The 27,610-nt window shown below is 39.0% G+C and overlaps 1 protein-coding gene across 3 annotated transcripts in view; it reads right to left on the bottom strand.

The window, feature by feature from the left end:
- tacr1a (tachykinin receptor 1a) overlaps positions 1 to 27,610 on the bottom strand; it is a 185,060-nt gene that overhangs the window by 19,537 nt on the left and 137,913 nt on the right. For 2 of the 3 annotated variants that reach the window (XM_049470227.1, XM_049470228.1), the window contains exon 2: positions 24,693 to 24,887. The exons of the other annotated variant lie outside the window; for it this stretch is intronic. In XM_049470227.1, coding sequence (XP_049326184.1) covers positions 24,693 to 24,887 — 195 coding nt within the window. The remainder of the gene's footprint in view (positions 1 to 24,692; positions 24,888 to 27,610) is intronic. 3 annotated transcript variants of the gene reach the window in all.

Below are 27,610 nucleotides of genomic sequence, written 5' to 3'. Positions count from 1 at the left end.
TTACCAGTTTCGCATAATGGGTAAAAGGAAAAAAATGGCTTTAAGAACAAAAGCTTAGGCCGCGCCACAGGATCCTATAGTGCATTACCCCGGTGGATTGCTATTTTAATAGCGCAGCTGTTCTGCGCTTTTCAGCTAAGGAAACTGACCTGCTTATTTATGCTGTGAAAGAAAAGAAAAAAGGAGGAACAAACGAAAAAACAAGACAGCAGCAAATGATACTTTACATTGGATGAATTAGGCCTACATATACAAATTATGTAATTTAGCAGCAGGTAGGCTAGCAACTGTATATATAAGGGTAATGTTTATGTTAGCTTGGTAGCTACGTGCCTGGCAGTCAATACTAGTGATTCATTAGAACATTTAGTCCAGTTTGCTTTGAACAGGCAGATTTTTTGGCTTCACATTGTAATATGTTATATAAACAGGAAAATGAAGGTCTGTTCTAGATTCACTTTAGGTGTGGAGGTTGGAGGGGCCCCGGTTGCTGTTGGAGGTGTGTTTGCTTGGGGCCCCCAACTGTCTTGACAAGGTGCTGTACGTACTGATGCATATTTTTTTTTGTGACGAGTGGGGGTGTACGTGCATTAACCGCACCTGCATTGCCAAGATAGCAATGGACTGTTGGCGTCTATCTAGGTTGTTTTTAGGCAGTGGAACACCTGTGTTTTCTGTTATCAAGATAGCAATACACCAGAATCAAGCATCACAAGCATCACAATGGCTTGCATTGTGCAGTGTATGATAGTGCCTACATTTGCAAAAGATCAGATTTGGGCTCCATTTTTGTTTCTTTACTGAATCAAACCCCATTCTCAGGCTTGATTAAGGGTACTGCATGCTTAAAATAGAAAAGTTTCCTTTTTACAGATTTAAACTGACTCATTCGCCTTTCTGCATCTTAGATTGTTCACCTCCACCAGTCTTACACACTGCTTTTGAGCTTTTCAAGCAGTTCAGTTTGGTGGTTTGTTGGCTTGTGATCACCCATCTTCCTCTTGATTATATTCCAGAGGTTTTTAAATTGGTAAAATCAAAGAAACTCGTCATTTTTAAGTGCTGTCTTATTTTTTTCCAGAGCTGTAATACCTGCTCTGTGGTGGTCCTGTCCTGTCTCAGTCCAACATTAATAACCTATTCAGCCAGAATGTCTGGTGTAGGTTAGTGGCATCCTATAAGCATTAGTTACTGCAGAATTTTAGTATTAGGGTGCCAGTTGGAGTCTTGCATACACCTCAACGGGTAGCTGCTGCTCTAACCACAGCTTTTAGTCTTTCTAGGAAGAATCCAGTCTGCTCCAGTTCACTGGAGTTACCCTCCGATGGGGATGATGCACGTCTGGCAACCGACCGAGCCCGAGGACCACACACAAACACTGGACCAGAAGACACACAGTGGATAAAAGGCTCTTTGTCCTTTATTTCAGTCTCCTTATTTATCTCTACATTAGTAGAAGTGCATTATTCAGCTCTGTAAACTGTAGGTAGGTGAGTGTTTTTATAAATACTCATTGGTCAAAGTGACAGTCTGTATTATTTTGTTTCTAAACTGAAAGCAGAAGCATTTCTGAGTGGAGAAGAATATGGATAAAATGTTGTGTTTTTATTGGTACCAGTGTGCTGGAACGACCATCCTTGCTAAGCCTTTTGCAAGAGTTTTTCTTCTGGCCACGTAACGTGTCTTTACGTACTTACGTCACACGTACAGCCTCTAAAAGAGGATCCGGCTCACCTTTTGTTTTACTGAAGGTGAGCGGCTGGTGGAGCAATGGAGACTTCAGAAGAGAAAACTCAGAGCTCAGAAGCTCCAACTATTCACTCATAGTAAAACAACAAAGAAAAGAAGGAGTGAAGTTTCTGACTGAGCTCTCTCTCTCTCTCTCTCTCTCTCTCTCTTTCTCTCTTTCTGACTGAACATAACCTGGATTTGGATTCATCCGCTCTGAAAGGAGACCACATCACACTCGCCCAGTTTAAAATGATTCTTCCACATGCTCTGTGCAATTACCCATTCTCACCAGAGAGGGCCCTACATTTATAGACATCAGCTTTAATATGAAAATGTTAAATATGATAAAAAAACAAAAGAAATCTGCAGATATTATATATATCTATATATCTTGAATCAATCTATATCCCTACACTTCAATCGTCATTCCTTTTCACTCAGCTGAAGCTTTTCAGAAGCCTGACCTTAGATCAGCCCAGTGCAGCTGGAATAAAACTCAGGAACTCTTGCATCAGCAAGCCTCTGGGACACCATGCCTCTCAACAACAGGTATCATCAACGGATTCCACCGAGGGAAGTGAAAAATCAGGCCGTGGCTTGATTAAACCGTGACTAATGCAGGCTGCACGGTGACACAGGTGGTGCGGGTATGAGGGCCTGTATGAGAAACGTCTACATCTCTACAAAGAGAGAGAGAAAGAAAGAGAAAGAGAGAGAGAGAGAGAGAGCAAATGAAAGATACAGCCCCCCACTGATTCACCACTGTAGAGGCAATCTACAGGGAGACAGACCCCCGTCCAATTGCCCCAACTGGCCACCACACAGCTGAGGCCTTCACGTTCATTTCCCCACCAATTATCTACAATCAACAGTGGAGATGGACGGGATCAGAGACGATCTCCTGCTGAGCTGTTGATTAAAGTGTGTTAACACAGCCAAAACATGAAGACGAAGAAGAAGAAGAAGTCATCATTAATCACACACACAACAAATCCTTCCATCTTGATGGATATCTGCAGGACATCCTGCTGCCATACTAGTGCATCTACAAACATTTCACTCAAATCACTGAAACACAGACTAGTCTATTTGAAGTGTTTATTTCTTTTATTGTTGATGATTATGAAGCTTACAGCCAATGAAAACCCACAAATCAGTGTCTCAGACAATTAGAATATTATATAAGCCCAATTGGTACTTTGGTCCTTAGCTGTGAGGGCAGTGTGCCAAGTCCTGCTGGAAAATGAAAAAATCCGCATGAAGTGCTGTAAGATTTTTTTGGAAAACAAAACTGCACTGACTTTGGACTTGATAATAATAATAAAACACAGTGGATCAACACCAGCAGATGACATGTCTCTCCAATGTATCAAACCATCACTGATTGGTGGAAACTTCACACTAGACCTCAAGCAGTTTGGACTGTGTTTCTCTCTACTCTTCCTCCAGACTCTGCTCCCTTGATTTCCTTTAAATGAAATGTAAAATTTACTGATGATCAGTGATGGTTTGGAGAGTCATGTCTGTCATCTGCTGGTGTTGATCCACTGTGTTTTATTATCAAGTCTAAAGTCAGTGCAGTTTTGTTTTTCCACAAAATCTTACAGCACTTCATGCTTCTTCCCTCTGCTGATGGCAACTTTTATTGTGTTTCCCATGAAAATATAAAATATATTTGTGAAAAATTTGAGTGTTGCACTAACTTTTGTGACGTTCACCTGCTGGGCTGTTGTTAAAGTGTGTTCACAGAGCTAAAACGTTAGTTTAGCCAGTCATCATCAATCTCCAATCCCCAGCCTGAGCACACACACACACACACACACACTTACAAAATCCTGCCATCTTGATGGATTTATCATGCGTCTGTCCAGGCGGCCAGTCAAAACAACACTGGAGATGGACCGCCTGTCTTACCGAACCTGATACTTCTAACCAGGCCTTTACGTAACGAGTGGCTCCACAATCAAGGCTTAATTGATCTTACCCCTTACCCCTGGAGGACGCGAGAGCAATCATGCCCTGGATCACCGGCGCACAAATTAAAAAGCCATATGTCTCCACAAAAGACCCGATTCATAGCTGGAGGTGAGTGAAGCAGCAGCCCGGGAAGTGGTTTCCGAGTCAGACTCCTCCGGTTACGCAGCCAGGACCGAGGCCGGAGCGCCTCGGTTTAGAGGGGAAGGCCTCCGAGTGGTTAGCGGTGAAAAAGGCCATCAAATTTCCTGTCTCGCCTCCGCCGCTCGTAGTCTAAACACCCCGCGGTTTGTTTGATATCGCCGCGGGCCCGAGCACACTAAGAGTTATTACCCTGCTGCCGTGTTTAAAATCCGAGAGCGTAGAAAGCTTTTCATTCCCGCCACGCTGTCAAACAACAGCCAAATGAATAAGAACAATCGCTCGCTTCTCAAGAGCGTAATGCAATTTCACATAGATAACCGCAGAAATATATATACAAATACAGGTGATGTTCACGATAACATCTGAAGTTCCCATACACACACACACACAGACACTGTGGACCACCTAGGCCTGTTCTGGACCTTCTGCAATTCAGAATGTGTTTGATATTGCTCTGTTAAAAGAAAAAAAAAATACACTGATCTAAATGTATCTAAATTCTCTGTATAATTAATCAGCGTTAATCAAGATGGAAAAAACGTTACTCAAGAGTGTTTTTCCATACAGGTGGTCAATAAAACATTTCTAAAAAAAAAAAAAAAAATAACTCTTTCAGAAAGGACTTTTTTTTTTCAAAATTCCAGATTTGGACAAACTACAGCCCTTTAAACTAAAGCAGATTTGGTTTGTTATTTTACACAAGATCCCATAACTTTTTTTGTCCCATAACTTTTGGCATGTCAGTGTATTTATTAGCCATAAATCTTAGAAAAATATGCTTTAGAAAAAAAACCCAGTTTATTTAGAAAAAAATGAATTAGGTGAGAACAAATTGAAAAGTTGAGAAAACATAAAACGTCAAGGCAAATGCTTTGTCTTTTGTGAGCATAAATGTGGAAAAAAAACTGCAGAAGCATTCTCTAACATTTTTCCTGAGATTAGATTTTTATTGCAACAATCATTTCTTTGTTCATTTATTTATTTATTTTTAGTCAGGTTATGTAAGCTTTTTGAGTGTTTCAGGGTTCAGTCCTGGGCGCTGTGGTGACAGAATGTTTCCGCATGTACTGAACGTTCTACAGCGAGCCTAACAGATTTCAACAGATGAAACATGAGGGCAGGTCTAACTGTGGAGTATTTTGTGACCTCTTGGATGAGTTGTCGCTGCTCTCTTGGGGTAATTTCGGTCGACCGGCCACTCCTGGGAGGGTTCACCACTGTTCTATGTTTTCACCTTTTTTGTGTATAATGGCTCTCACTGTGGTTTGCTGTTGTCCCAAAACTTTAGAAATGGCTTACAAACATTTTCCAGACAGATAGATCTCACTAATTTGTGAAGTACTGGTCATAGTTTTGGATTCTAATATATGAAATGCTCCTCTGTCTGAAACACCACTATACCACTATCTGATTTTGAAAAAGAACGCATGCAAATTAAAGGGATCTTTCCCGATGAGTCTGGAAAATTCCTAAAATCAGTGTGAAAAGGCCCTAAAAATGGACACACGCATCCGTCGTTGCTGCTCTCTTGGAGTAATTCAGTCGGCCGGCCACTCCTGGGAAGGTTCACAACTATTCCACGTTTTCACCATTTGTCGATAATGGCTCTCTTTGTGGTTCGCTGGAGTTTCAAAACTTTAGAAATGGCTTTATAACCCTTTTCTCATTGATAGAGCTTACTAATTTGTGAAATTAAAATATTTGACATGCTGTATTAATTCTCTTCCCACTGTCTGAAACACCACTAGGCCCTTCAGATTGTGTGGTATTTTGTGACCTCTTGGATGAGTCGTCGCTGCTCTCTTGGGGGTAATTTCGGTCGGCCGGCCACTCCTGGGAGAGTTCACCACTGTTCTATGTTTTCGCCATTTGTGTATAATGGCTCTCACTGTGGTTTGCTGTTGTCCCAAAACTTTAGAAATGGCTTCCAAACATTTTCCAGACAGATAGATCTCACTATTACATGAAGTACTGATCATAATTTTGTACTCTAATATATGAAATGCTCCTCTGTCTGAAACACCCCTATACCACTATGCCCCTCTAATACAGCAGTGATGAATTGACCGCCTGCATGCATGTGTCGTCCAGGGACTGGGACATGGTCCAAAGATACTTGTGCCAAAGAGCTTTGGAGCACCATCATCCATTCAACTGTGCAGAGTTCTCTTCTGGCTTTTTGTACACAGTAATGAGATATATTGGCTTAATGGTTATTAAGCATATGGAACTTAACCCTGCGGATCTCTGGAGGCCGATACCTCACCCACTTCACGTCCCCCCGCCTCGCCTCGCTTTCTCGTCGAGAACGTTGTTTCACCCCACACAACCAGTTATTAGCAACATGCCGTCTGGCGAAGGGGGGGGGATCATTTCATCTAAACTCAGCCAGGCGAGTGACGGAAAGGTAACATAATTGCGAAACCTCACAGCAGGGTTTTTCCTGCGTGTGGCATTTCTATTCTCAGAATATCCTATTCCGAACTTTCGCTGCTTCCCCGCTCTCTGAGAACGTCATGTAAGAGCACCACCTGGAGTGTAGTGGAGGCAGCGTTAGATAGGTGGGACCAGGTGAGGTAGGTGTTGTGCCAGATTTGTTTAGAACAGGCTCAGGACACAGTGGATCTGATAATAATCTCAGTCTGAGATGGTCAAAGAGAGAGAGACAGTTCTGACAGCATGATTACACCTTATTACAATAACAGCTCATCTCACATCTCTGCTATTGGCAGCGATATAGACCTGCTGTCTACCAGGGATGTGTTATCTGTTTTAGCTTGTCAAACATATGGTGCAACGGCAAGTGTTTTGTTAAGATTTCCTGCCTTTATATGGGTACAAAACAAAGTGTTCACCAAAAGGCATACAAAAATGATTTAGGTATGGCCCTATTTTAGCAATCTATAGCACGCTGATCAAATGTGTATCGCACAGCTGGATCGCACCCCTTCATCTTGCATGACTAAAAAAACATGCTCTTAATTTTTTTAATGATAATCCAATCATTAAGCCAGGTGAGCTCTGACTTTGGCGCATTCGTATCTTAACAGTGCGACGCTTTTGTGCGCCTCAGCAGAGACAGATACTAACCAGCACATTCATGCAGTGAAGATACATCAGCTGCTCATTTTAAGCAACAGCAATGTTATTTTATTCTTTATTCTGTTTATTGTTGAGTTAAAAGTTGAGTTTGCGCTCTCGGCACCCCTGTAAAAATGGACTGTGATGAATGACTGTTGACTGTTGTCAGGGTTTTAATTAGTCAGTGGAGCACCTGTGGTTTGCACTGCTAAACACACACACACACACACTCACTCTTTTTCTGTTCCATCAGAGCAGGAGTGTGTGGAGATGGAGTGTGCGGTGGGGGTAAAATGGTAAAAGCAGGCAGGTGTGTGTTGGGGCTGCCGGGCGGCGAGGGGAGGATTTTACAGCAATTTACAAAAATCAGCCCTCAGATGATTACCACTCATCACACAGAGAGAGAGAGAGAGAGAGAGACACACAGATGGGGGGAGAGAGGAGATTTACAGAGCGAGAGAGAGAAATAGAAAGAGTAAAAGAAAGAAAGAAAGGCAGATAGAAGGAGAGAGAGGGATTTACAGAGGTAGTGAGAGATAGGGAAAGAGAGACAGAAATAGAGAGGGAGTGAAGTAAAGGGCTGATAATGGGAAGAAGGGATCAGTAGCTGAGGAGGAGTGAAAGTGTGGAAAAGAGAGAAAGGAGTGAAACAGCACAAAGAGAACATTACGTAAAAGAATACGGGATGTAGTGGTGAAAGAGAGAGTAAGAAAGAGAGAGAGAGAGAAAAAGAAAAAGAAAGAGAGAAGAAATAGACAGAAAGAGTGAGATAAAGAAAGAAAGAAAGGCAGATAGAAGGAGAGAGAGGGATTTACAGAGGTAGAGAGAAAGAGAGAAAGAGAGTAAGAGAAAGAGAAGCAGATAGAAGGAGAGAGAGAGAATGGGAGAGAAAAATAAAGAGAGAGAGGTAAAGAGCTGATAATGGGAAGAAGGTAACAGTAGGTGAAGAGGAGTGAAAGTGTGGAAAAGAGAGAAAGGAGTGAAAGAGCACAAAGAGAACATAATGTAAAAGAATACGAAATGCAGAGCGGACGAGAGACATACACTTACAGTGGTGAAAGAGAGAGAGAGAGAAAGAGAGAGAGAGAGTAAGAGAAAGAGAGAAATAGACAGAAAGAGTAAGAGAAAGAGAAGCAAATAGAAGGAGAGAGAGAAAGAGAAAGGGAGAGAGAAATAAAGAGAGAGAGGTAAAGAGCTGATAAAGGGAAGAAGGGAACAGTAGGTGAGGAGGAGTGAAAGTGTGGAAAAGAGAGAAAGGAGTGAAAGAGCACAAAGAGAACATAATGTAAAAGAGTATGAGATGAAGAGCGGACGAGAGACATACACTTACAGTGGTGAAAGAAAAAGATCAAACGATTTCAATATTATGAACAAATAGTATATATTTATAAATAAAATAATTCATACTCTCTGAAATCAAAGTCAGTGTAATATAAAATATATTTTATATTATATAAGATTTTCCGTATGGTCCTGACTTTTTTCTGATTTGGTGATACATTATCATTTAGTATCTCAAATTAATTTAGTTTGCTATAGTTTATGGTGAAATTTAATATTTTCTGTTCAGCTGACTTAAAAATCACATAAAAAAAAAAATATATATATATATAGCATGTGCAGTATGAAGATCTTTTAGACGTAATATTCCTGAATGAAGCTCTAAAACAGTAAGATCCAGTATGAAATACTAAAAACAAAAACATCCAGAATTAAGTTCTAATAAAATTAAAATGCAGAATAAGTTTTTTATATAATTCATTTTAATTATAACATATAAACTGGTCATATAATAATCCAGGATGGTACATTATTTTTTTATTTAATGACAGGTTGTTAAAACTTTACATATTAAATAAAAAAATTACAATTAATTTACTGTTAACAAGTGATTGAAAAGTGATTTGTGAACAGCTGTTCCTTATGTGTGTGTGTTTGTGTGTGTGTGTGTGTGTGTGTAGCCACCTCTCCAGTACTGGAATTGAAGTGTTGGGGTAAGCTGACACTCAGAATAATGCTGGCTGCCTGGAACGACTTCTGGGCTCCATCTCAAGCACACAGTCCTGCTGTGTGTGTATCTGTGTGTGTGTGTGTGTGTGTGTGTGTGTCAGTGTCAGACACTGGGAGCTATTGTGTGTGCAGTGTGTGAACGTGTGATCTGCCAGTATACGGAGTGTGGAGCCAGTATGTGGAGTGCACTGGGAGCTCAGGTTGGAAATCCATGCTTTCATAATAATAACGCCTCTATTTATACCCGGCATTCATATTCATATCACCATCACCCACATCAGCGCCCGCTCTCAGTGCCCGCTCTCAGTGCCCGCTACCAGCGCCCGCCCTCCATTACAGGCCAAAATTGCTTTCTAAACCCGTCCAAATCTGACTCCCAGTACTGATCAGACCTGAACATCATGGCTGTTTTCAGACTGCTATAGCGCAAATCCAGTTTTTGACAGATCCAGATTGATGTTTGACAGTCTGAACAGACAGAAACCACATTAAATCTAATTCAAACCACAATGAGTGTTGGTTTGAAATGCGATTACAATCAGATTTGTACTGATGTGCATCAAGATGGACGCTCTGATCTCAGATCATACTCAGACTCCAGATCCAGATTGATTTTTGATAATCTGCACAGGCAGAAACCACATCAAATCTAATTTTATGTAAATTGGATTCAAACCACAATCAGATTTGTACACAAATTTGTCTCAGTCTGTATGCAATCTGATTTTAATGCATCGTTTGCATCACTAACAAAAAAACACTCATGCTCAGACTTCCAGCCTAAATCTGAAGTTTGGCACTTCTAAATATTATCCGGATAGATTCCGACAGTCTGAACAGCCAGAAACCACATCAAATCTAATTAAAACCACAATTAGTATTGGTTTGAAATGTGATTACAATCAGATTTGTTCTGATGTGTATTAGGCTGGATGCTCTGATCTCAGATCATACTCAGATTTTTGGCATTATCGCTGTATCCAGATTGATTTTTGATAGTCTGCACAGGCAGATCCACATCAAATCAATTTTTTGTAAATTGGATTCAAACCACAATCAGATTTGTACAAAAATGTGTCTCTGTCTCAGTATGCAATGGATGCTTAAATCGGATTTCATTGCACGTTTGCATCGCTCACATTGAAACAAACAACGACCTCATTAGAGATTAAAATCACCTTCAGAACCCAAGGAAACCGACTCTTAGATCAAACTTGCACATCATGTTCAGACTGTCAGCCTAAATCTGATATCTGTCACTTCTAGATTGTATCCAGATTGATTTTGATGAACAAAAGAAATTTTAGTGATCTTTTGCGCACTGTTCAATTACGGATGGTGCAGCTGGATGTCGGTGTATCTTTTATTGTTGAGGTAAAATTCGGGTTTTTGCTCTACAGTGCGTCCATGTGTGTGTGTTTAACAAACAGATGTAGATAAGATAGGATTGGGCGACTGACTGTTGACTGTTGTCAGGGTTTTAATCGGTCAGTAGTGCATCGGTGTTTCGTACCTCTAAAATAAAAACACGCATCATTTGAAGCATGGATCAGAGACGGTGCTAATGTGCTCCATTTGGAACAGCTACGATACTTACTTACTCTTACTGATAGACTGGAGTTTTTTGCTAAAATATGGCAACCAATTCTGGACCATATAGAGGAAAGATAACTGTGATGTCCCCACATATTGTGCAGCTTTTTTTCAGTTCTGTGTTGAGTTTACTGCCATTGTATGCAAGGAATAATGCTGTGCATGTGTCATTTTTTTTGTTTAAGTTTTTTACTATTCCTTTATAACTGTTCGTTACGATGTATGATTGTGTTTTTTGTTTTTATATCTTTCTTAGTATGTGTATCACAACTTGTGCTTAAATATAACACATAATGTCTTTGGGGTTTATTTAGAAAACCAAATTAACATATTTCTTTCTTACATTGGCAACATGCCAAATACTTACCTGAACACACCTCAGTTCCAGACCACCACGCCCATCAGTGAAAATATATTCCTAAATTCTATGCTATTTTAGCAGGTGGGAGCAAGGTGTGAAAATAGATTGCTGACAGGGTGTAAGATAGCAATGAGCATCGCAATGCACCTTACAGAGGCCGTTTGATAGGGCTCATGGTCATCTTTAAAGCATGGTATTTTAAAGCTGAAACAACAAACGTACCAGTAGAGAGCACAAGCAGCTACAACTTCCCCCAGTGCACCATTTGTGTTCTTCATATGGAAGGTACTTGATGTTCTGGGCTGGCTTTTCCTCAGCCACCTGCAATCTCATTACTTCTGCTCATAACCCCGAATGAAAGCCAAGGTCACCTTTGACTTTGAACCAGACCCAGTAAGCTCACCATAAGAGCCCAAGCTGCATTTTGTTCTTCTTGTTCCTGCATCTACAACTGAGAATCAAGAAGGTTAGATCATCAGCCATCGCCTCCACCAGTGCACCATTCTTCTCTTCTTCATCTGGAAGGTACTTGAGGTTCTGGGCTGGCTTTTCCTACGCCACCTTTGATCTTATAACTGCTATATATGCTCCTAAGCCCTTATGAAAGCCATGGTCACCTTTAACTTTGAACCAGACCCTGGCTGCGTCCAGAAACTTTTGCTACTCCTCCTCTCCTACCCGGAAGAAGGTGGAGGAATCGAGGAGAGGAGCTGTAATTGGAGAAATGGGACAGCTGATCCCCTTTAGATAGGATGTTGACTACCGATGAACTGGAATGGCCTCTCTAGCCACCTTTGATTCCATTATTGTCACTCTTATCCTCTGATGAAAGCCATGCTCACCTTCAACCTTCAACCTGATAAAGAAAGCTCAACAATACAGCACTAGAAGAAGCATTTTCCTCATCTTCCTTCATCTTCTCTGAGGCTCCAGAGCAGAGAATCACAAGGTTAGACCCTCTGATTGTATTACTTTCGCTCCTAACCTTCAATAAAACCATGATCATTGTGAGGCTTAATTCTATTTTTAATAAAGAGATCAAAAATGCTGTGAATGCTGGCTGACTGTTGTTAACATTTTTGTTTCTGCAGTATTCGCTGAAATATGCTGAGTGCATCCTGTCCTCCACCCAATGACTTCTTCCTGTATTAGGGCTAGAGGTGTGCCATATCGTATCGTACGTGATAATATCGCCAACAAATTTAAATATCGTGAACGATATTATATCCTGAAATATCGTGCCATATCACCCACATCTATAACCTAATTATCACATAAGAGTACTACTTTTTTGCCGTTTTTAACAAAAGAAAATATATGGAGATATTTGGAGTGCATTACTAGTATCATGACATTCTTAATCATTCTGTAACAAATGTGATCAAATTCTTTTTTTTAATATCTCAGTTAGCCATATCATATTGCATGCAATAATAAAATTCGAACATTTTTTTCTAATTCAGTGTTTTGTCATATCACCAAAAGTATCGCTATTGTGAAAATACCATGAAATATTGCGATATTATTTTAAAGCCATATCGCATACTCCTAATTAGGGCTGCAGCTATTGATTATTTTAGTAATCGATTACTCTACTGAAAAATCGATTCGATTAATCGAGTAATAGGATAAAACATAAAATTAAAGATTCCATAAAATAAGAAGTTTTACTTAAAAATGAATGACCAATTGGTTTAATTTTTAAATTCACAACATACATTTCCTCATTGCAAACACAAATAGAAACAAATGAAACACAAAATAGACATAAATACCATAATTTAATAATTTAATTTACATAATTTATTAATTTAATTTAATAAGTTAAATTATTTGAACTTAGGATTTCTTGTAAGTGTACAAATGACAATACAGTAAGTTCATGACCCGCTAACTTTAACATGTATTTATTTATAAACTCCTCAGCGCGTTCAGTAGCTCCTCTATTTCCACTCGCTGTTGTGTTTTTTTTACGTGGATCTCTGTGGAAAAGTGTAATTACGGTGCCTGGCAGTGGACAAATAGCTAAGTTATTAAACACGAGGTGATGAAACTCAGAGATGTGCATCCGGACGTGACTAAAATTACCAGAGAACCACAAAAGAGTTCCGCGAAAAACAGTAGATAATTTAGACTGTAATTTTATTAGAGGGCGTCTGAGAAAAACACGTACATGGTCGTTCCGGACGAGAATAAAATCAAAGAGGATCCCCATAAAAGAGAAAATTACCACAGAACCCCCTGAGAAACCAATCCCGACCGGGTAGGCATTTAGATTTTTTCCTTGTGTGAAAATAAACCAAATCAAACCAAGCTCAAAAGTTCACTGGGGTCTGCGGTTCACTCCAAAGTCACTCTGGTGCAGTTTAACTGCAGGTTTGGAAGCTTTCCGCTCCCAGTGCTGCATGTAGGGTTATGTGACTGGTTCTTTTTGTAACTTGACACTTCCACTTTGTGTTGCTACTATAATTTATTTACCATTATTATTTAGAAACAAAAATAAAGGTCCCTTAGTTCTAATAACGGCATCTCTTCTAGATAGTCCAATATTAAAGTGATTGTAACGTGATTAGGCTAGTTCACACTGTTTCTATAGGATCTCTGCAGGTGGAACCTCTGGATGTTCTGGTTTTTGGAGATAGTGAGGATGAGTGTGTGCTCATCTTCTCCTCTGGTGCTGATAGTTCTTTGTTCTTTCTGCCCGAGGGCGAGCAGGGCATCACATCGGGAGATAACTGCGGCTTTGCTCTGCCTGCTGAACACGTGTGTACAGTGTTGATGGTGTTGTTGAGGGAACAGAAGCTTAGAGCGTGAAAATGAATATTGAATGTTTCACACTGCAGACGCTGCGCTCACAGACTGAAGGTAAGCTAGTGGCTCTATTTCGCTGAGTGTGAAACACTCATACAGAACGATGTCAGAAAGACTGAGGAGAGAAAACTTGAGAGTAATGAAGTGGAGAGGGAATTGGCTGTGGTGGTCGAGGAAATGTTTGTCAGTTATGAAGCCAGTTTGGGATTTCCGTGCTCAGAGAAACATCATTCACTCTGATTCAACTCAGTTTCAACTGATTTAATGGCCAAGTGTACAACTGTGCTTGAACTAGAGGTGGGCCATATGGCTCTAACATAATATCACGATAATTCATGGTATTTTTTGCGATAGTGATACTCAAAACACTAGCGGTGTAACGAGACACTAATATCACGAGACAAGACGAGACACGATACTGGGTTCACGAGAACGAGACGAAAATGTCAAAAATGAAAAATGGCTTGAAAACTAGAGTTTTAATAGACAAAATCATAAAACGCAAACTTAACAGACTGGTTTCTCTCACACACTGATTCTATAAGAAATAGAAATAAGAATAAAAAATAAAAATAAAACTTTTCTAGGTCTTATATAGTGCAAACAATAAGTGCAAACCACAACCAGTCATATTAAGACTATGGTTTGTGTTTTTTACTCCTAAATCTAATAATTTAACTATGCAGAACCATAACCAGTCATATTAAGACTATGCTTGAAGTGCAAACAGAGACAGAACATGTTTTTAAACACAGTACAGAGCTAAGGTATTAGCACAACTGTCTATGAAACAGTCACGTGTAGGATTTACTTACAGTATTTATATATGGTTTGTGTTTTGTTGGTCACTCTGTTACCATTTATTGTTTCCACTGGAGCCAAAATGCAGCAAAACATACAACTTAAAAGTAGCAGAAGCATCTTCTATACAAATACCTGAATTTTCCTCTTCTGCTGAGAGCTGCTCTCACTGCTCAGCCATCATACTCTATCGCTACCGCTACTGGGTTGCCAGATCCTTCTTAAAAAGTCCACACTTAACTGTTTTTTTGCCCCGCGAGACAGGTTTAAGCCTGACGAGAAATATCGTCCACGAGATTTCGTCACACCCCTAAAAAACACTGATTTAAAAAAATATTTCAAGAATACACTACTGCAACAAAATGAAAATGATTTCTATCTATACAGTAAAATAAGGTAACTTGCTCTTATGACCTACAATCAACCATTATATAAAATATAACTGACTACCCAAGAGACAGTAGACTACACACTGATGGTAAGTGAGGGTACTAAGTACTAAGAAACCTTGAATTATACATATATAGATATATTTTAAACTATCAATATACTTTTAAATTTAAAACAACCTCTTTATGAAAAAGTGACAAACTCAAACTGTTTCTGCCAAACAACATATATAAAGAGAACCGACTGAAACCAATGAGAAATTGAAATATTAGACAATTAGTAAATTTGTTATTAAGGAAAATGATCTAATATTACATATCTGTGAGTGGGCAAAAGCATTTGAACCTTAGCTTTTAGTATCCTGTGGGAACATTTGCCAATGTGAGAAAGGCCTTCAGTTGCTTAGAAGTTACTTTGGTTTTGGTTTGTGAACTTGGAGCCTTGCTTTTAATCTGGTTGGTTGCCATGGGGATTTTCTACATTTCTACAATTTGTACACAAATATTGTGGATAAATTGGTGGAGTCCAAAATTCTTTAGAGATTTTTTTTTTTACTTTTTCCAACTTGATGAACATCAACAGCTTTTCTTGTGAACTTTTTAGAAATCTTTTAGCCCACTCAAAACTTGTTCATCATCCCTTTGATAAAAAAAAAACCTGACTCTTATTTCACCTTATCGGCCATTCATATCTACTGTATCTAATCTGCTATGGTTCACATACTTTTGCCACTCACAGATATGTAATGTTGGATAAATTTCATTAATACATGAATAAACAATTTGTTTGATTTGTTCTTCATATCTACTTCTGTCACAAAAAAATCTGATAAAGAATTTTAGAATATATAAAACTCTAAAATGTTCACAATCTTTTAGGCAACTCTGAAACTGAAGTGTCCAACAGGGACCTCATCAAATTGTGTTGGACAGCAGAATTGATGGTCTCTGAGTTAAGAGATCACTGTAGCTGGGGATTCAAAAGAGAAAAGTCAAAAGCTGTCCAAAAGCACGCATCACTGGAGCTTCTACTGCAGAAAGTTGGAGAATACAGTATGAGGTTCAGGACGTGGAGCGAAACTAAAAGAACTAAACTGTCTGAGATTGACATCAACTTGATCGTTAAATCTTTATTGGGTCTGCTGAAGCTTAGACCGAGCTTCTGCACTCCTGTCTACAACATACAGCAACTATACTCATATCGATGATTCATCTATAATCCCTTCTTCTGTTGTTATAATACATCTTAGAGTATATTGTTTGATTCTATGCTTATGTTTGAGACTCACGTCAGGTAATTATCTCAGATTACTTTCTTTCATCTTCATTATGTAGTCCATCTCCAGCCCCTGCTGACTGTTAGTGATGCCACAACTCTGATTCATTCCTTCATTTTCTCTTATATTGACTCCGGTAACTCACGTTTTACTGTTCTCCCCCTGAAATAACTACAACTCTTCAGTACATCCAGAGCTGAGCAGCCAGAGTTTTCACTTACAATAAAAAATCTGCACACATCACTCCCATTCCCACGTGTCCAAACTAAGCCAAGCCAAGCCATCCAAACTAACCCAAGCCATGATAAACCAAACCATCCAAACTAAGATAAACTGAATCAATCCAAGCCAAGCCAAGTCATCCAAACCAAGCCAAGACAAATCAAGCCAAGCCAAGCTAAGCCATGCCATGCCGTGCCATGCCAAGCTAAGCCAAGCTAAGCCAAATCAAGCCATGACAAACCATCCAAACCAAGTCAAGAAAAGCCAAGCCAAGCCATGTCAAATCAAGCCAAGCTTGCCAAGCCAAGCCATCCAAACCAAGTCAAATCAAACCAAACCATGCTAAGTCATTCAAACCAAGCCAAGCCATCCAAACTAAGCCATCCAAGCCAAGTCAAGAAAAGCCAAGCCAAGTCATCCAAACTATGTCAAACCAAACCAAGCCAAGCCAAGCCATCCAAACCAAGCCAAGCCAAGCCAAGCCAAGTCATTCAAACCAAGCCAAGACATCCAAACTAAGCTATCCAAACCAAGTTAAGAAAAGCCATGTCAAATCAAACCAAGCCAAGCAAAGTCAAGAAAAGCCAAGCTAAGCCAAGAAAAGCCAAGCCAAGTCATCCAAACTAGACCAAACCAAATCAAATCAAGCCAGGCCAAGCCAAGCCAAGCCAAGCCAAGCCATCTAAACTAAGCCAAGCCAAAAAATAAACAAAAAACATTCCAAATAAACTAAAACGAAAACAAAATAAATTAATTTTTTAAACTTAGCAGACATAAACCACATACATTGGTCATTTCTACATAATGGATAATAGTAAGCACTACATTATAATAACTATTAACATCTTCTATTAACATCTTCACAATAATAACTACCATCTTTTAAAGAGGTTCTCTAATCTCAGCAAAGCTACAGTGTAAACTGTGAAGATGTGCAAAAAAACTGTAAAGAACAGGAAACTACCTTTTGATAACTTATTCCTAAAACAAACAGGATGTAGGTCATCCTTGCAAGACAATAAATGGCTTTGAACAGCCACCAATGAGTCATATTTTGGTATTCAAAATTGCTTAATGAGATAATTATTAGCTTGATATATGTGCGGTCACAGTGGGGTTAGACCCTGGGTTTCTGAAATGTCTGGAGGACCTAAAAGGTTAGGCTTCTTAGCCGGTTGCATTAAACAGGTTCTCATCTTACTTTTTTCTTCCTTCCTGTTTTTATTACGTTAACACAGTTTTTATCTGCACACTGGAGCCTGCGCTGCTGACAGAATTTAGCCAAGAGGCCCACGTGGGAAATAAATCTACAGGAAATAAAAGAGTAAAACAGTTGCAGCCAGTGTGATTTACTGTAGCAGGGTTATATTTCATTTGTTTGGACAAAAAACAGATCAGAGATCACACAGGTGCTGAACATCCTGCACTATCAGCATCGCATAGTGGAACAAAAGAGCATTACGGAAAGTTATTTTTTTAGTTCTTTCACTAAAATGCTTAGAATGCTGTTTCCCACAAATATACAGATAAAAAATTGTGTCTCATATGATGAATAATACAGAGTGAATAATAACTGACAACCACAAATTTACCGTATTTTTTGGACTATAAGGGGCACCGGATTATAAGATGCACGTAATAAACGCCTATTTTCTGGTCTATTTTCATACATAAAACACACTGGATTATAAATTGCATTAAGCAACATTAGTAAGGATGCCTACATCAAAGAGAGCTCGGGTGTCACCATGTTTCAAAAACGGTAATTCTTAAAAAAAAAACATTTTTTTTAAAGTCAAACGAGCGCTCAATGTTAATCTGCACAAATTTACAAGTCGAAAACTGTGCACTTTAGTTTTGCACTGCAGATATTTCCAGTTACAGCTGAATTCACGCGTTTAATCCCAGAAAACCGCTCTTATTTACCTTTTAAAAAGCCGTTTAAAAAGTGGTGGGGCTGGTGACATCATGGGCCCTGCATTGTTTCATCGATATATATAACACCTGATGCTGTCAATCTGCCTGCTCCTGAAGCCTCTCAGCAAAAAGACTCAGTTTCTCAGCAGCCTCAGTCTCAGAACTACAGTAATCTCTCAAGCGCTCTGCTTCACCATGCTACTGACTGATTGCTAATCATTTGCACCTGGTCTGCCTTGTATATATACTCCCTCAGTTCAGCTCTTTAGTTGCTGCGTATTATCTAGTTTTATAGTTCTGTACAAATCGTTCTTTCTACTTTCAGATTCTCTGTTTCTTGACCCTTTTCTGCCTACCGTTTACTCTATTGCCTAGTCCTCTTAATTTTCTTATTAATTTCTGGTTACCGACTTCTACTTCTCTTTCTCGACTACTCTTTGTTGTTTGATTCTCTGTGTACTGACCGTCGCTTTTTTACTGACCACGCTCTAGGTATGTTATTTAATATTGCTGCCCTGCTGGTTCTGATATTGCCTGTCCCTGACCACCTTTGTTTGTGGTTGTAATGTGACAAAATGTGAAAAATAATACTTTTGCAAGCCCCTGTATCAGGATGTGACCACTATTATCTGCTGTGGGAACGCAGCCTAAATCCCATTGACTCTAGAACATGGGTCACTAATAGGCGGACCGCGGTCCAGGTCCAGGAACATAGTAAGGAAATGGAAGACCACAGGGACAGTTCTTGTTAAGCCCAGAAGTGGCAAAAGCACAAGCATACCTCAGGCGACTCTGTTTGTGGCGTGCTTGCAGAAATGGCTTCTTTCGCATCACTCTCCCATACAGCTTCTCCTTGTGTAAAGTGCGCTGTACTGTTGAGCGATGAACAGTGACACCATTTGCAGCAAGATGATGCTGCAGCTCTTTGGAGGTGGTCTGTGGATTGTCCTTGACTGTTCTCACCATTCTTCTTCTCTGCCTTTCTGATATTTTTCTTGTTCTGCCACTTCTGGGCTTAACAAGAACTGTCCCTGTGCTCTTCCATTTCCTTACAATGTTCCTCACAGTGGAAACTGACAGGTTAAATCTCTGAGACAACTTTTTGTATCCTTCCCCTGAACAACTATGTTGAACAATCTTTGTTTTTAGATCATTTGAGAGTTGTGTTGATGAGCCCATGATGCCACTCTTCAGAGGAGATTCAAATAGGAGAACAACTTGCAATTGGCCACCTTAAATACCTTTTCTCATGATTGGATACACCTGGCTATGAAGTTCAAAGCTCAATGAGGTTACCAAACCAATTGTGTGTTTCAGTAAGTCAGTAAAAAGTAGTTAGGAGTATTCAAATCAATAAAATGATAAGGGGTCTATACTTTTGCACCGGTCAAATTTTGGTTTAATGTATATTGCACATTTTCTGTTAGTACAATAAACCTCATTTCAATCCTGAAATATTACTGTGTCCATCAGTTATTAGATATATCAAACTGAAATGGCTGTTGCAAACACCCAAATATTTAGAACTAAAAATGATTAAGATAAATAAGGGTACCAAAACTTTTTCATATGACTGTATACATATATGTATTTTATACATTATACAGGCTATAGCACTGAATCATAACAAGTTAAAATGGTAATGGTCCATACCTTGGACTGACGAAATTTTCTCTAACTGGACCGTACTGATTTCTAATTAAATACCCCTGCTCTAGAACGTCCAAACAGTACCGATGCCTGTTTCCAGACGTTTCTTTTGATCTCACTTTACAAATCCAGCACACGCCCTTCGCTGGTCTTCCTCCTGTGTTGTGACAGGCTGGCAGTGGTGGCTGTCTGTCTCAGCCGGAGTGTGGGTGTTTTTGCCCAAGGCGAGTTGCCGCGTGAAAGAACCGAGCTTTCCTTCAGTGTTGTCTTTTTCATCAAGGTGAACTTTCCGCCCCGCTGTCTCTCCGGAGGACGAGGGCTTCGTTCTCATTTAACACCCACGCTGTTGTTTTTCAACACTCCGCCACCCGAACCCAAGAGACCGCAGGCTCAAATAAAAAAGTTAGAAACCATGAAATTAAGTTCTTTTATGTACTCCTGACCCCAAACGCAAGGAACCCACCTGGACTACAAAGCGTTTCCTGATGAGGAACACGGAGGGAATATTAGGAACAGTAGGGTAAACACACCCTCAGGTAATGAAATGTTGAGTTTGCACCGCCACCCAGACCAACCTTTCCAGTAAACACAATCAATCAGCAGGACATGAGGGCGCAGGGACTTCTTTCTAACCCTTTAAAGAGGCACCAAACCCTAAAAATCATATGTTTTTCATTAATAACTAAAATATATTTAATTCAATTAAATTTAATTTTATTTATATAGCGCTTTTTCCAATAAAAGTTGTCACAAAGCACCTTTACAGAGAGATCCACGCCTCTTATGAGCAGCACCACAGAGATGCCAATTTTTATGGTGACACAGTGGCAAGAAAAAACTCCCTTTAAGAGGAAGAAACCTTGAAAGGAACCAAGAACCAAAAACAAAGAGTCAGAGGAACCCAATTAAAAAACGCAATTAAAAAATTAACTTAAAAAAAAAGGGGGGCCTCTATCATACATCCTGCTTAAGTTGCGCTGTGATGCTAATTGCTATGTTACACCCAGTCAATAGTCTATTTTCACATCTTGCGCTCGCTCTATTAAAATAATGTCGGAGTTTAGGAATAAATCTATAAATCTACTGGGTGTGGAGGTCTGGAAGTGAGGTGTGTTCAGGTTAATATCTGGCGTGTTTCTATTTTTCTATCCACTGCTTCTATCCGACGCACAAAGCGCCACACTGTTAAAATACGAACGTGCCAAATTTAGAAAGCACCTGCCTCTTAAAGGGAATGACAACTGGCTCACTGATTGGTTTATTTCACGTTACGCATGATTAATTAAGTTCAAGGCTTATTTTTTGTGCCCTCATGATACCAAAGACACACCGACACGCCCTAAATCCAGATGCACAAAACGTAACTGACTGCTCCACTATCGATCGCTGAAGTCTCTAATTCTTGGCAACTTTACAAGAGAAAGAGACCTTTTTTACTTTAATAGAATGTCAATACAAAAATATTTCACATCAGTTCATTTTGGATCCTTTCCATTATGACATTTTGACTCACATTTGATTCACATTATATAAAAAAACACCCAAAATTTCTGCTGTGTTTGACGTAATGTGATTTATTTATATATATATATATATATATATATATATATATATATATATATATATATATATATATATATATATATGTAATGGAAGTGCCTAATCCACAGCATGAACTACTGTATGTACCATAATTTGTTCAGCAGCTACCAGACCATAATTTAACCTTATCTTCTACTTCAGAAAACCATATCATTTTATTTTCCGTTGTGGTGCATATTTCCGCAAATTACTGCGCTGATAACTTCTCTAAACACACAGGTCCAATCAGATATGAAACAGATCTGAGCTTTCCTCCTAAATATAGTCTTAAAGTAGACTAAACACACACATAATAACTTACAGGAACCATCAAAACATATTATTTTAATGTCCTGAACTCACAGCTACACTATGTGCCTAAAAACAGATGTAGATTGTGTTTTCCAGACGCAGAGTATAGAGAAAACATGGAGCCGTGATTTTGGATTAACCCTTTACTCTGTACTACATGTGCCTGAGGTGCTGCTGTGTTTGGTATCATTCATTTAAATATCATATCTAATGATAAATATACAGATAGCTGCCGTGATCTGTACTCAAACTAATATTGTTTGACAAGATAATAATAAAATACAAACCTCAAGCTGCTCAAGACAGTTTAGCTCTAGACCAGCTTAACTCAAGGTCAAGTTATTTCTAGACCAGTTTAGCTCTAGACCAGTTTATCTTTAGACCAGTTAAGCTCTAAACTATCCAAAGCTTTAGATCAGTTTAGCTCTAGACCAGCTTAACTCAAGGTCAAGTTATCTCTAGACCAGTTTAGCTCTAGACCAGTTTATCTTTAGATCAGTTAAGCTCTAGACTATCCAAAGCTTTAGATCAGTTTAGCTCTAGACCATTTTAGCTCTAGACCAGTTTAGCTCTAGACCATTTTAGCTCTAGGCCAGTTTAGCTCTAGACCATTTTAGCTCTAGACCAGTTTAGCTCTAGACCAATTTAGCTCTAGACCATTTACCTCTAGACCAGTTTAGCTCTAGACCATTTTAGCTCTAGGCTATTTTAGCTCTAGGCCAGTTTAGCTCTAGACCATTTTACCTCCAGACAAGTTTAGCTCTAGACTATCCAAAGCTTTAGATCAGTTTAGCTCTATGTCATTTTAGCTCATAATCCAGTTTAGCTCTAGACCATTTTAGCTCTAGACCATTTTAGCTCTAGACCATTTTAGCTCTAGACCATTTTAGCTCTAGGCCAGTTTAGCTATAGACCATTTTAGCTCCAGACCAGTTTAGCTCTAGGCCAGTTTAGCTCTATGCCAGTTTAGCTCTAGACCAGTTTAGCTCCAGACAAGTTTAGCTCTAGACTATCCAAAGCTTTAGATCAGTTTAGCTCTATGTCATTTTAGCTCATAATCCAGTTAAGCTCTTGACCAGTTTAGCTCCAGACAAGTTTAGCTTTAGACTATCCAAAGCTTTAGATCAGTTTAGCTCTAGACCATTTTAGCTCTAGGCCAGTTTAGCTCTAGACCAGTTAAGCTCTAGACCATTTTAGCTCTAGGCCAGTTTAGCTCTAGACCAGTTTAGCTCCAGACAAGTTTAGCTCTAGACAAGTTTAGCTCTAGACCAGTTTAGCTCTAGACCATTTTAGCTCTAGGCCAGTTTAGCTCTAGACCAGATTAGCTCCAGACAAGTTTAGCTCTAGACAAGTTTAGCTCTAGACCAGTTTAGCTCTAGACCATTTTAGCTCTAGGCCAGTTTAGCTCTAGACCAGTTCAGCTCCAGACAAGTTTAGCTTTAGACTATCCAAAGCTTTAGATCAGTTTAGCTCTAGGTCATTTTAGCTCCTAATTCAGTTTAGCTCTAGACCAGTTTAGCTCACAATCCAGTTTAGCTCTAGACCATTTTAGCTCATAGTCCAGTTTAGCTCATAATCCAGTGTAGCTATAGACCATCTTAGTTCATCATCCAGTTTAGCTCTAGGCTAGTTTAGCTCTAGACCAGTTTAGCTCTAGACCATTTTAGCTCTAGGCCAGTTTAGCTCTAGACCAGTTCAGCTCCAGACAAGTTTAGCTTTAGACTATCCAAAGCTTTAGATCAGTTTAGCTCTAGGTCATTTTAGCTCCTAATTCAGTTTAGCTCTAGACCAGTTTAGCTCACAATCCAGTTTAGCTCTAGACCATTTTAGCTCATAGTCCAGTTTAGCTCATAATCCAGTGTAGCTATAGACCATCTTAGTTCATCATCCAGTTTAGCTCTAGGCTAGTTTAGCTCTAGACAATTGTACCTCTAGACCACCTTATCTCTAGACCATTTTAGCTCATAATCCAGTTTAGTTTATAATCCGGTTCAGCTCTAAATCATCATATTTTAAAATCCATTTTAGCTCTTGAGCAATTTAGCACTAGATCAGTTTAGGTCTAGGCCAGTTTAGCACCAGACCAGTTTAGCGCCAGACCAGTTTAGCACTAGACCATTTTAGCTCATTATCCAGTTTAGCACTAGACCATTTTAGCTCATAATCCAGTTTAGCTCTAGACCATTTTAGCTCATAAACCCATTAAGATGTAGACAATATTAGCTTTAGACCATCTTAGCTCAAGTTCAGTTTAGCTCAAGTTCAGTTTAGCTCAAGTTCAGTTTAGCTCAAGTTCAGTTTAGCTCAAGTTCAGTTTAGCTCAAGACCATTTTAGCTCTAGAAAATTTTAGCTTTAGTCCAAGTTAGCTCTAGAAACTCTTAGTTCTAAACAAGTTTATTTCTAGACTAGTTTGGATGTAGACCATCTTAGCTGATTAAAGCCAGCACTACATAATAAGTAATAAACCTCTGCTTTATTTATAACACTGTTATAAGGCATCCAAATTTCAATCTGATGTATAGTTATAAGACAGATGTCTATTTATAAATAATACATTAACATTTTTGAACCACCCTGGCACCACCACTCACCAGTCAACCCCCACAAAAGCCCCACCCACTACATCAATTAAAGAACCTCAGACAGCATACAGCAGGATTAGCCAGCAGACATCATCTGAGGGAGGTAGCTGTAGCCACTGTCTGTGGCAAGTCAGCAGATAAGGGAGATGTATGTTGTTTTAAATATTGAGTTTTGTGTTCTTATCGCAGTTAAGCATAAGCTAACACTAACATATGATACAGCTCAGCTCTGAGGAACAATAGAATTGCTCTTACATGGTTTTGAAGTCCATGAGGGTGTACTCGGGCCAGTCGATGTAGCAGACGACCCGGCCGGGCAGACTGTCGATGGTGGAGTAATAGTACTGCGGGAAAGCCAGCAAGAACGCCAACACCCAGATCACACCGATGATCACTTTAGTTTGAGTGGAGGACAGGCGCTGCTTCAGAGGGTGGATGATGGCCATGTACCTGCAGGGGGAGCCAGAGAGCACAGCGGTTACAGTACAGGTACCGCAACCATCGAAAAAAAAAAAAAAAAAAAAAAAATATATATATATATATATATATATATATGATTTCTTTCAGAAGCCTGAGCACAGGTTTGCATTTAAAGGTATATGGTGGGTCGCTGTGTACAGTATGTATTTTTTAGTACTTTTTTAGTGTTTTAGTGTGTTTTTTAATTTTTCTGTTTATTTTTTAATAAGGCACAGTACATGGCATCCAATAAGTTGTTTTAATTTACATCTATTAATGTAAACCCTTTATTTTATTAGATATATCCAGCTCTGTAAAAACAATTATGAGTTTCTTTAATTTTACCAGATTAAAAATCTCTAAAATTTATTCAAGAGAAAGATGGATGATCACAAGCCATCAAACCAAGCTGAACTGCTTGAATTTTTCACCAGGAGTAAAGCAGCAGTGTGTAAGACTGGTGGAGGAGAACATGATGCCAAGATGCATGAAAACTATGATTAAAAACCAGGTTTATAGCACCAAATATTGATTTCTGAAAGCTCTGCATCTTTTTTGTTATTTCAGCCATTTCTCATTTTCTCCAAATAAATGCTCTATGTTAATCTTTCAGTTAACAGCTGTGCTGAAAAGAGTTAATTACTTAACGTTCTTGTGTCTTAATGTGTTTGAGAGCATCAGTTGTAAAGTAGTGAAGAGGTAGACTTACAGGTATACAGTGAATAGTGAATATTTAAGTAATTTTCTGATTCATATTATGGCAAGAACTACTGGGTTATTATTTCAGGGATAATAATAATCTAATACTGCAACAAAATAATGTTAAAGTTTTATTTTGTATAAATACAAAAGCTTCAAATTTTCAGTAGAAACAAAAACATCCGTAAATATTTATGTCTATGTTATAAACAACGGTCAATGTAAAACATGATAAAAAATAGTTTTATGTATGTCACGCTTGACGTCGAAGACATTCCTGTCACTACCCCTACTCTCAACTCTACCTGTGATCTGTACATACAGCCTTCAGACTACGATACCCAGAATGCACCTCACACTGACATCACTCCCACAAGCAATGACATGACACTGCACACAGCACTAGTCCGTGTGCAAATCACCTAAATATTTGGCAAATCACTAAGCAAATCACCTGAATATTGATTTCACCTGTTTACCTCAGTATATTTAATAAAGTATTGTTTTTGCGTCTGCACATGTCTAAGTCCAGACCAGCCATGACAATGAAACAACAAAACTAATTTACTACAAGAATAAAGTACAGAATATTCACCACATGCATATAATAAGTAAACATAAGCAGTTACACAAAAATACCCTTAAATCTTAACAAAACAGAATATCGTTAGATCACAACATATGTGTATATTTTTCTTTTTTCTTTTTTTAATTATAGCAAAATTATTGTACCCACAGTATAATGGGCCACACCCATACTTTAGAGTCATACATGTATAGTGTAATGAGTTGATATTACAGTAAAGTAAATGTAGTGACAGGCCTAAAGTTGAATCAACCCTAAACCTAATCCTAACCTTAACCTAAACCTTAAAACTAATCCATAAACCCAACAGTAAAAAGGTGAGGTAAGGTTATGGCCAGAGGTAAATATATAGAGTTTGAATCCAAATAATTTTGATGTCATTATATTAGATGTAGAGTGTATTATTACTGTACTCTCAAGGCTTTTAGGCTATTTTTTGATGACCACATCGTTTTAAAATCTATTCCTTCCTGATTTGGGAATAAAAGGACTGTCGGGCTATTTTCAGAACACACAGGCACAATCATCTTCCAGCTTTAATTCATATTTACGGGCAAATTACTCTTTTTTTCACAATTAATCAGGCATGTTACTACTTGTGGCTTATTTCGTCTGATGTTGTTTAAGCCAATAACTCAGGAGATGAGTTCGCCCCCTCTGGGTCTCATCTCGTACCTGTTGGAACTTAATTTGTGTTCCATCCAGGGCTTTCAATTCATTTGCACAATGTTGGAGTTGTAGCGAATGTCCCATTACTGAAAACATGGAGTCCTTCAAATAATAAAAAAATTACTGGCTGAAGGCAGAATTCAATCTAAAAATATGACCCACAAATGAGCTTAAACACGTCCTGTTTCCTATAGAGCTACAAAGCCCCAACTGCCCACTTAGGGTCCATTATTGGTCCATTAGCCCATGCCATCCTCCCCCAGAGCTCCAGGGATTCCTTCTACAGCCCTTTAGAACTCTACAGCCCTTTAGAAGGACTGGAAAAGTTTTGGACCAAAGTTTGAGTCCCAGTACTTATACTTTTGACTTCTCGATACTATTGATACCAAGACATTGAAAAGTTAATGCAGTGTGGGCAGTGTGCCAAGTCCTGCTGGAAAATGGAATCCACATCTCTATAAAAGTTGTTAGTAGCAGAGGGAAGCATTAAGTGCTGTAAGATTTTGTGAGAAAACAAAACTGCACTGACTTTAGACTTGATAATAAAACACAGTGGATCAACACCAGCAGATGACATGTCTCTCCTCTAAACCATCACTGATTGGTGGAAACTTCACACTAGACCTCGAGCAGTTTGGACTGTGTGTCTCTCCACTCTTCCTCCAGACTCTGATCCCTTGATTTACAAATGAAATGTAAAATTTACTGATGATCAGTGATGATTTAGAGAGACATGTCATCTGCTGGTGATGCTGCTGAA

The sequence above is a fragment of the Astyanax mexicanus genome, chromosome 22, assembly GCF_023375975.1.
Source record: "Astyanax mexicanus isolate ESR-SI-001 chromosome 22, AstMex3_surface, whole genome shotgun sequence".
In the NCBI taxonomy this organism is placed as follows: domain Eukaryota; kingdom Metazoa; phylum Chordata; class Actinopteri; order Characiformes; family Acestrorhamphidae; genus Astyanax; species Astyanax mexicanus.
Note: the sequence above shows the minus strand (reverse complement) of the source record. Positions and strands in the feature narration are given on the sequence as shown.